An 11,478-nucleotide genomic window follows, 5' to 3' on the forward strand; every position below is an offset into this window, starting at 1 on the left:
ACATTTGAGATGCTACAGGCTTTTCACATCACATGTGGCAGAAGACCTTCCAGAGGAAATACTCTGAGGGAATTTGGTTTATTTAATCCTGGTTTCCCTTCGAATGTTCAATCAAAGTATCTCAGTTTAAACCCCAGCACCTGCACCAGTCATGAGTCCGTGCTAGTGCAGCCTCTGCAGCTCAGGGAGGGAATTCTGGAGGTTCTGAGCTTCACATGAGACCTGAATATAAACTGAGAATGAGACACACTTGGCTGTGTCTCTGTCTGCAGGTGAAGCCTCTGGAGACACAGGCTCAGTTGTGATTGTAGTAGCTTTGTTAGAGCTGTAAGAGCCCAGGACAGACACACTTCTGTTCAGACATTCTGTCCACGTTATCCTGTTAGCGCTTGAAATGACAAAGAAGTTTCAAAGAAAAGTAACAAGGAAAAGCAGTGAGCAAACTCAGAACTAAACATAACTCAAATAATCACTTTTGGGGACTGTGGGTTTGTGGTTTATGCAGTGAAGGAAAAAACAAAATCAACATCCATGACCTGAGCTATATTTCCAAGATTTATTTCACACAAACAACAAGAATACATGATTAAGGTCTACTGTTGCTGCCTCTCCTGTCAACTGGTAAAAAACCCACAGGCTCACCCAGGTGCACTCTGGTCTATGTGTCCCATCCTCCTTTATCCCCTAGTGCCCCAGATTAAACCAAAAACACAACAGGTGCTAATATAAATCGTACCAAATTAGACTAAACAAATTAACAAACATAATATTAATATAGCAAAACATATGCAAATGAACAAAACTAAACTGGTAAACTAATCAACAAACAAAAATAATACATTCATTTTAGAATAAACAAAATAAGCAAATAGCTTCTACAGCGCTCAGGGTTACTCATCAGTTACTCATTAGTTACTCATCAGTTGCAAAGGTACAAAAACTACATCCTCAAGTCACGAGGCCAAATAACAAGGAACATTTCTCTGCACCCATCAGCTTCTTGGGAGTCCAACTCTCGTTTCCATGGAGATGGAGTCCGCTACAAGGCCAAACTGATCGGCATTGACCACGTGACGAGCGCAGAGGGGGAGAAGATGTGCTGGGACTCCATGATGAAACTGAAGGTACACCCCCTGGGGAGGGTCAGATCTGGTTTCTACCTGCGTTAGTCCTGGTTTACTGTCCTGGTCTTATTCTGGTTTAGACTCGGTTTAGTGGAAAGTTCCCAGTCTGTAGGTCAGTAGCTATGAGACGTATGAGTCCTGGTTTTCTTAAGCAGTGGTCACGTCATATCAGAGGAGCTTTAGATTTGTTTCAGACCTGGTTTAGCTCTAGTTATATCTGGTTTAATCCTGGTTCAGTCCAGCATATGTGGGCTGTCCCCAGTCTGAGTTCCTCTGTTTACTTCATCTTCGTTTAAAGGTCTTGGTACATCCTTCTTGACCTAAGTGGACTTTTATTTACTACAGTAAAACACAGTTTGGACAGTTTTCAGTCACAGCGTCCCCAGAGGATGTTCTTTCATCTAATGAGACGACTTCCTCTGAGGAAATGCACACTGACACTGAGTGTCATCAGACCACAGACTGTCTAAAGAAGTGCACTGAGGGAGTGTGACGTCACCCTCATCAAGGCCAGCAGTCAGAACCCTTCATCTGCAGTCAGGTTCCATATTTGGAACTTTGTTAACGCTAGTGGGAGTGACTTTGGGAAAAAAATTTAAATTGAATAAAAAAAAAATTAAATGATTTAAGAACAAAACAGCAAATAAAATCACCAGGATCATTTTAGGTCAGAATGATGAAGTTGACAGCAGCAGGAGGACAGCACACCTGTCTGGAACATACCAGTTAGGCTGTATATACACTACCTGTCAAAAGTTTTAGAACACTCTCATTTTTACAGTTATTTATTGCAATTCAAGTTGTGCAAGTTTGTACCTTTGTTCTATTTTAACCAAAAGTAAAAAATAATGTACATTTCAGAATTATACAAAAAGTTTTTTTTTCAGGGAACATGTAAAGCTGTTTTGCAGCAATGAAGGTTGAATCTGCCTTTAAAGTCACATCAAACACCTCTGTAAGACGTCATTCTACCACCTCAGGAACATCACAAAACTCCGTCCAACTCTCTCCCTGGCAGATGCAGAGAAGCTCATCCACGCCTTTATCTCCTCCAGGTTGGACGACTGTAACACACTCCTCATCAGGATACCTGGCAGGAGCATCCAGAGACTGCAGTACATCCAGAACTGCGCTGCCAGGATCCTGATGAGAGTGCAAAAATTTGACCACATCACCCCCATCCTGAAATCCCTTCACTGGCTCCCGATCACACTCAGGATTGAGTATAAGGTCTCCCTCCTCACTCACCAGTGCATCCACGGTCACTCCCCCCCAGTACCTTAAAGAACTCCTCACTCCCCAGGCCCCCTCACGCTCCCTCCGCTCTGCAGCCACCAACACTCTCCAACCCCCCACAACCAAACTTTGCACCATGGGTGATCGGGCCTTCTCCTCTGCTGCTCCAAGGCTTTGGAATGCTCTCCCCGACCACTTGAGAGCCCCACAGTCTATTTCTGTTTTTAAACAAAATCTTAAAACGTACCTTTTTACTAAAGCCTTTTGTTAATTGTATTTTATTCTTGTTTTATCTTATTAATTCCTGCAATGGTTTTAGCTTGATCCACTGTTTGCTAATGCTTACTTTTTACCTGTAGCGCTTTGAGATTATTTTATGTAAAGTGCAATATAAATAAAATGTATTATTATTATTATTATTATTATTATTATTAAAAAGTTGGTGCTCCCATTTCCTACAGCTGTTCCTACTTTTCTTGATAATTTACAAACCCCTCTGTCTGCACAAAAGCAGACCTGGAACACACTGTGGTGCCAGACCCTCAGGAGCATCAGGTTGACAGCACTGTACTCCAGAAAATAATGTCTTGCCACAAAAATGACAATAAAAAAAAACAATTAACAATGGAAGCGAGACAGACCATCAGAACACTTAAAAATGCAGTTCTTTCCTACAGGGAAATTGCAAAGAAAGTCAAGGTGTCAGTGAGTGCAGTTTCCTTCACCATCAAAAGGCACTCAGAAACTGGGGGAAACTCTGATGAAGAGCTGAAGTGCTCTGGCAGACCCAAAGCCACAACTGGATCAGAGGACAAGTTTCTGAGAGTTAACAGTTTGTGTGATAAGTGGCTCACAGGACAACAGTTTAAGAGTGGTCGTAGTAAGCAGGTCTCAGTTTCAGCTGTGAAGAAGACTTCAAGCTGCAGGTTTGACAGGATGAGTTGCAGCAAGAAAGTCATTGCTAAGACATGAAAATAAGACAAAGAGGCTCCCCTGGACCATGAAACATGACACTGGACTACTGAAGACTGGAAGAAGGTTTGGATTGATGAATCCAAATTTCAAATCTTCGGTTCATCACACTAGATCTTTGTACATCGTGGAGTAGGTGAGAGGACGGTTCCACAGTGTGTAACATCAACTGTCACACATGGAGGAGGAAGTGTGATGATCTGGGGCTGTTTTGCTGGATCCAGTGTCAATGACTTGAGCAGTGAGTGAGCAGAACAAGACCCTGAACAAAAACGGCTACCACAGCATTCTGCAGCACCATGCATTACTCTGTGGTATTCACCTAGTGGCTCAGAGGTTCATCCTACAGCGAGATAATGACCCAAAACACAAGTCCAAGCTCTGCCAAAACAAACTCAGGAAAAAAGAACAAGATGGTAAAGCTTGAAAACCTGGAGTGTCCAGCAGCAGTACAGTGTCCAGACTTAAACCCCATGGAGTTGGTTTGGGATGAACTGGACAGAAGAGTGAAGCAACCTACAAGTGCCACACATTTATGGAAACTTCTGCAACAGACTTGGGAAGAATTTTCTGAAGAATATTTGATTTCTATTGTAAAAAGAACGAGCCGCGAGTGTGTTCAGCTGTTGTATCTGACAAAGCTGGACACACACATCAATCAAAACATTTTGATATATAGATATAGATAGATAGATTAGATATTTTTTTCAGGCTTTCAGGTACACAATCAGTACATCAGCAGATGCTGATAATGCTGTAAAGAATAAAATCTCTTTCATATCAATATTGCAGTATTATATTATTATTTCCTTGTGTATTTCTTTTCTGTAGGGTTTTGAGGAGGCGTTCCGTAAACAGGGCCGGCATAAACAGAGAGTGTGGCTCAAAATCTGCTCTAAAGGCGTTAGGATCCTGGACGAGAGGACTGGGGTGAGAACAACCACTATCACACATTATACAGTCTAAGAAATATTGTAATAATACAACTTGGATCTGCTTTTTCACTTCTAAGCAATAAACTCACTACATGACACTGATTTCTACAGCACAACGAAGAACACTCTTTTTAACACTGAATAACAGTACTCTCTTGATGCCCCCATGTGCTCTTATACCTCTTACCCTGTTTATATATATATCTATATATATCTATATCTATCTATCTATCTATCTATATATATATATATATATATATATATATGTCTGAGCAGTCTTTAATCACTTGTTTTCAAGGCGCAGCGTTGTGTAGTCATTTTGGAACGAATGAAAACAATTCTGTAGTCAGTAGTGTGATGTCCATGTACTGACAGCATGTGAGGCTTTAATGTGATGACGATTACGGCAATGTCAGCTCCCACCATGGACCCTGGACACAGTTTCTAACTCTGAAGTCAGCACACTTATATTACTGTTATTTAAAATGTCCAAATTCTAACATAATGATCCATGGGTGTCACAGATAAGAGCTACAGAGCACACACAAGCACTACAGGTCTTCTTCAAATCAATAGTTCTGTTGTGAGGAGCTCTGAGTAGAACTGCTGCTCCTCCACTTTGAGAGGAGCCAGCTGAGGTGGATTGGGCATCTGTTCTGGATGCCTCCTGGACGCTTCCCTCGGGAGGTGTTCCGAGCACATCCCACCGGGAGGAGGCCCCGAGGAAGACCCAGGACACACTGGAGGGAGTATGTCTCTGCTGGCCTGGGAACACCTCGGGATCCCCCCGGAAGAGCTGAAGAACTACTCCCTGCTCAGACTACTGCCCCCGTGACCCAGCCCCGGATAAAGCTGAAGAAAATGGATGTCTCACACATGCAGCTTGAAAGGCAGTGACACAGTAGCAGAGCTCCACTGTAAGTATCATACCACATCTAAACCTGTCCCACACAGTCCCAGCTGGAGTGGGACAGTCGGAGGGAGGTGCTACTGCTCTCATGATGTGTGGTGATGTGTGAGGACACTACAGCTGTTTTATTCAGTAATACTGAAAATGAAAGCAAGACCTGCACTTCCACTGAGATGCTGCTGGATTTAAAGTGCAACACCAAAACCCCGCCCACAACCACGTTTCACCGTCTAGAGGTGTAAGGAAAAGTGTTACTGGTCTAACAGGGAGCCACACTACAAACTCCGCCCCTGCAGCCAATTGTGTGTGTCAGAAACACCAGGCTGCTGTGATCAGGGCAGGGGCATGTGATGTCACATAGTACTTGATATTGCAGTGGTCACTTGAGGAAGATCACACTCAGTAGACAATGCCATTAAAGCCCCATATACACAGTTTATGTGCAAAAAACATTGATTTAGTGTTTAGTTCATTTTTAATAAAAATGTTAAGGCACTGACAGACGCATCTTTTGCTACTTTCACTTCATGTATTTCTGGTGTAAACTAAAGCTCAGACTGGGACATGGCTCTGGTGAATCTGTGGTCCAGATTTAGCCCTGGAGCTCCTGGGGGATCACTGATGTTTGGACCAGAGCCCCAACATGTGAACTGTGACCTTGTGGAGAAAGTTTAGTGAAGGATAAATAAATCAACATAATCTCTGTGTGAAAAATTCACTTGCCCAATCCAAACTCCCAGAGATGATATCGTTGACCAAGCCAACTCAAACATGCACAGAAACCTTCTCCTGCTCCTAAATGACCAATTGTCCCATGGGAAGAATAAATCTAGTCTCCATCTTAACTACAAATGCACTGATCCACCTTTGATATCGATTTGATTTGAAAGTCTTGTTCACGAGTGAGGGGAGGATGGAGCATGAGATTGAAATGATTTATTTTATTTTATTAGAATGCCCCTTGAGATGTGCCTCTCCTTTTCAAAGGGGTCCAAAAATACAAAACATCAGTAATACACACAATACCATACAATATAACAAAACAGACAGAATACAATACACACACACACACACTCCCTCAAGCCCTCTGCAGTGGCTAAATTTCCTCTCTGATGTTCCGTGAATTGTCCCCTTGCATATTCATGAAATCAACCACTTCCAGACGGAATGAAGGAGTCTACTCGTGTTTAGGTTTCAACGACGGTAGAAAAACAGTGTTCGCTCCGTCTTTTAATGAAGTTCTCACATAAACAAAAAAGCAACGTTTTTTCTCCACATCCATGCGTGAACTCAATGTGCCAGCTCCCATTGGCTACACATCCGGAAATTCCAAACTAATCAATCTGAACCAATTCAAACTAAATTAAAATTACCTTAAATACAAATTACCAAACATAGTACAGCAATGTAACCCTAATTTTTGTTGCAACAAGCGGTCACTTCATATAACACAAATTACAATATTAATTTGAATCTGAACTGAAAAAGAGCCTAAATTACAACATAGAAAATGGCACCAACACCCTCCTCACAACTCCTGCAGCAGTACTTGATTTACTAAAAAAAATAAGTACACGTTATATAACAAAGATATCAACAAATGGAAAAAAAAAAATAGAACAAACTGAAAAATAAAAAAGACAAACTAAAAACAAACATGGAGTTTTGAGATATGAAAACAAAGATGATCTCAATGATTTGAAAGATTCAGTTCCAAAGATTGTGGGTGTCTATTCCAATCTGAAGGGGTTTTGTACTGAATAATCTGCGTCCAATTTCTTTGTAAACTCAGGGATGAGAAAAAGTGAGACGGTGGAGTTTTCTAAGTGAATATGATGATGTTACTGGGACTAAATACTGATGTAGATAATGGATACAGTTCAAGTACCGTATTTTCTGGGCTATTAATCGCTCTGGATTATAAGACACACTGTCATTAAATGGTCTATTTTTGACCTTTTTCCACAAATAAACCGTGGTGAGTGGTTTTGTTTGTTTGTGGCGTTCACGGTGACTCTGGGCTTTGTTCAGTTGTGGCGTGTAGGGAGGGTGTGTCTGGGACCAACGGATTGTCGGCGTGTTTGCAGTGACTCAGTTGTTCAGTTGTGTCTAGAAGTGGCACATTGCACTTGCTTTTTCGGTTCGTTCCTCCATTCCGTTCCTCGTCGGCGTGGAGTGATGAGTGTGTCTGTGGGTGTTTTTCACTGTGCGGTCGCTGTCTGCTCCGTGTGTGTTTGTGTGTTCTGTGGGTGTTTGTAGTTTACTGAAGTCGTGCTGGGACACCCAAGTGGATTCGTGTATGGGGCGCTCTGGATTGTGGCGCGCAGTCATTTTTTGATGGGAGAGGCTTAAGAGCGCATCTAATAGCCCGGAAAATACGGTAAATATATTTAAATATGAGTTGAATCCATTGAAATTGACATGTATTGTATGCTTGTAGCCAGTTGATCATTAATACATTTTGGCAGAGTTGTTGTAGTGGAAAAGCCACAGTGAAAGACAGATTGAACGATTGAAAAGGAATATTAAATTAATTTAAATGGTTATACAACTGATGGAATTTTTTTTTTTCTTCAAATAATTTAGCAACTGCACAAGAAATATAGAAACTGGTTGATAGTTAGTCATATCAGTAGGCTCTCCTCCTATAAAAGAGGAGGAACTCTGGCTGTTTCCCAGATTAAACAGATCAGCTAAAGGAAACATTAAAACATGTGTGACAAATTTTGCCTCTAGACCATCAAGGCCAGCACTGCAGTTAATCTTTAATTCAAACATTACATTATAGACTTCTACTGGTGATGTTTTTGAGAAGGAGAAAAAGGAAAGGGGGAGAAATTCATGAGCTGAGCCCCCAAACACAGTATAATATATTTTTAAATCCATAGTGCTTCTAATTAAAATGAAATGTTCATTAAATGTTTGGGAAATCTTTAAAGGATCAGAAATAGTTTCATTTTTTCTAACTATGTGATTACATTTGGATTTATTGAGAACTTGATCAAGTTGAGCCCAGAATCTGTTTGGGTTATTCACATATTTTACATTCCTTGCCTGTGTGCTGCAGTCATTTCTGAGAGCTTTGTGTGTTTCCCAGTAAGAGGAGTAGAGTGATCAGATGGGAATGGCTTTTTGTGTGTGTGTTTCAAATCAGGGCCCGACTAATAATCATCCATCCATTTTCATCCGCTTATCTGGGGCCGGGTCGCAGGGGCAGCAGCCTAAGCAGGGACTCCCAGACTTCCCTCACCCCAGACACGTCCTCCAGCTCCTCCGGGGGGACCCCGAGGGGTTCCCAGGCCAACCGAGAGACATAGTCCCTCCAGCGTGTCCTGGGTCTTCCCCGGGGCCTCCTCCCGGTGGGACATGCCCTTCCGAGGGAGGCGCCCAGGAGGCATCCGGAACAGATGCCCGAGCCACCTCAACTGGCTCCTCTTGACGTGGACGAGCAGCGACTCTACTCCGAGCTCCTCCCGTGTGACTGAGCTCCTCACCCTATCTCTAAGGGAGCGCCCAGCCACCCTGCGGAGGAAACTCATTTCGAGTGCTTGTATCCGCGATCTTGTTCTTTCGGTCACTACCCAGAGCTCATGACCATAGGTGAGAGTAGGAACGAACGCTTCACCACAACGGTCCAATACAGCGACCGCATCACTGCCAAAGCTGCACCGATCCGCCTGTCAATCTCAGGTTCCGTCCTCCCCTCACTCGTGAACAAGACCCCGAGATACTTGAACTCCTCCACTTGAGGCAAAGACTCCCCACCCACCCGGAGAGGGCAAGACACCTTTTTTTGGTCGAGAACCATGGCCTCGGACTTAGAAGAGCTGATCTTCATCCCAGCCACTTCACACTCGGCTGCAAACCGCCCCAGTGCACATTGCAGGTCCTGGTCTGATGAAGCCAACAGGACAACATCATCTGCAAACAGCAGAGATGATCCTGTGGTCCCCAAACCGGACCCCCTCCGGCCCCTGACTGCGCCTAGAAATTCTGTCCATAAACACAATGAACAGAACCGGTGACAAAGGGCAGCCCTGGCGGAGTCCAACATGCACCAGGAACAGGTCTGACTTACTGCCGGCAATGCGAACACAGCTCCTGCTCCGGTCATACAGGGATCGACAGCCCTTAGCAAAGGGCCCCGGACCCCATACTCCCAGAGCACCCCCCACAGGACACCACGAGGGACACAGTCAAATGCCTTCTCCAGATCCATAAAGCACATGTGGACTGGTTGGGCAAACTCCCATGAACCCTCGAGCACCCGATGGAGAGTGTAGAGCTGGTCCAGTGTTCCACGGCCAGGACGAAAACCACACTGCTCCTCCTGGATCCGAGGTTCGACTATCGGCCGGATTCTCCTCTCCAGTACCCTGGACTAATAATCAGTTGGCCGATATTATCAGCCAATATGGGATATGGGCCGCTAGTCCACGTGGACATGTTATACCTCGTTATAAAGCTTAGACTCTCTATATTATGTCCATTTAATAGACAGATAAATGTCCTAATATGTGGCGATGCATCAGTATTTATCTGCAGAGTCATTTGTCTCTGTTTGTGACGCCGCTTGTTTACATCCGTGTTCAGCCGTAGATCCATGTGCAACACTGAGGCGCTGCTTTAAACGCTCGTGTCTGATCCACTATACTGACTATAAATAAAAGTGCACTTCAGCAACAAAACTACTGCTTGTTTGAGTGCAGAGCAGAGAGAACTGTCCCACAGAGCGAGGACTGTCCCACAGACAGAGAACTGTCCCACAGACAGAGAACTGTCCCACAGACAGACTGTCCCACAGACAGAGAACTGTCCCACAGACAGAGAACTGTCCCACAGAGCGAGGACTGTCCCACAGACAGAGAACTGTCCCACAGACAGAGGACACACACAGCTGCTGCAACCTGCTGGATTTTATTCTTTTTACAATCACTTTGAGTCAGGATTAAAAGGACACTTATTTGTGAAGACCTGTGTGTCTGTGTGAGCGGTGAGGTTGCAAAAGTTTTGGTTTTAGAGCTACTTTTGGTTCTTTCTCATTCTTTAGCTCTTAGTTGCTGTAGCTAACACATAAACAGCCTGTTTTCTCAAAAGGCTGATAGCAGTAGTTTACTTACATTCTTTACTGGAATGTCACTGCAAAACTACTGTTAGGCCGACCTACTGTCTTTAAATATGATAAAGAGGCAGAAGAACAGTAAATGTTCATATCTGCTGGGTCCTAGTTCAAACCTGTCACAAACATACTTTTATTCAATGATCAAGTCTTTCATTAATATTTCTGCCACAAGAAAACAACATAAAAATCATGAACTCAAAATGTCAATGTGAAAAATAAAAATGCACACATGCTGACCCACGACCTTTTAATCACTGCTGGCTGCTGCGAAGAATGTCAAAAAATAAGCAAAATAGATCCACATGCAGAGCAGTCAGGGCTGCATGCAGCCGACTCATTCTTTCTACAAACACTTTTTAATGTTTATCAGGAAATAACTACTTTTTGTTTGAATGTATTTTTCTGGACATTTAGGGTCGGATTCGGGATTTGGGACAATAGCTCAAATTTTGGGACTGTCCTGAATGTTTCAGGATGTCTGGTCACAATATTTGAGGAGTGGCATTTAGCCTGAGGATGATTCCTTTTTCAGAGATTGAGCAAAGTGGAGTTGATCCATGGCAGATCTTTGCCTTTCACAGAAAATGTTTTTTGAGGAGCAATAATACTGCGTATTTACAGTATTAATCCTGATTATTAATACTTAATAATACTGAGTATTTCAGAATAAAAATAATTCCATGCATCCTCTATATAAAGTATAAGATGAAATCTGTGCCAGTTTATATCGACCAGGTCATTTATATCAATCTGTGTTCATTTTCTTAGTCTGTCTCATTGTAATACTTCTAGGAGGAAGTCTAGGCAATTTAATTTTCCAAGTTTTAAATTTTCAAATTTTTTTCAAGTCACACGCTATCTACATTTCTATTCTGACCTGTGGTCCTGGTTTGGTCCTGGTTTAGTTCTGGTTTAGTCTCTGTGGTCATGAGTTTTGGGTCATGGCTGAAAGGACAAGATGGTGGATACAAGATGGTGGAAATGAGTTTCGCCCACAGAGTGGCTGGACGCTTCTTTTTCTTTTCTTTTTTCTTTCTTTTTTTAATTTAACCAGGATAATCCTGCTGATATTAAGAATCTCTTCTTCAGGGGAGTCATGGCCCCACAGGGGACCCCTTGTACATGTTTTTGTTGGTAGGAGAAACAGGAGCACCCAGAGGAAACCTGCACAGGGAGAAT

General features: G+C 43.0%; 1 protein-coding gene across 1 annotated transcript in view; it reads left to right on the top strand.

Annotated features, from left to right (window-relative positions):
• Positions 1–2,984: 2,984 nt before the first annotated feature.
• Positions 2,985–11,478, top strand: part of si:ch73-40i7.2 (FYN-binding protein 1) — a 53,745-nt gene continuing 45,251 nt past the window's right edge. The window contains exons 1-2 of the mRNA XM_055164730.1: positions 2,985–3,248; positions 4,164–4,262. Of these exons, the coding sequence (XP_055020705.1) occupies positions 2,985–3,248; positions 4,164–4,262 (363 nt within the window). The remainder of the gene's footprint in view (positions 3,249–4,163; positions 4,263–11,478) is intronic.

The sequence above is a fragment of the Boleophthalmus pectinirostris genome, unplaced genomic scaffold (assembly GCF_026225935.1).
Source record: "Boleophthalmus pectinirostris isolate CB_2022bp ecotype Guang Dong unplaced genomic scaffold, ASM2622593v1 HiC_scaffold_7, whole genome shotgun sequence".
Classification (NCBI taxonomy): Eukaryota; Metazoa; Chordata; class Actinopteri; order Gobiiformes; family Gobiidae; genus Boleophthalmus; species Boleophthalmus pectinirostris.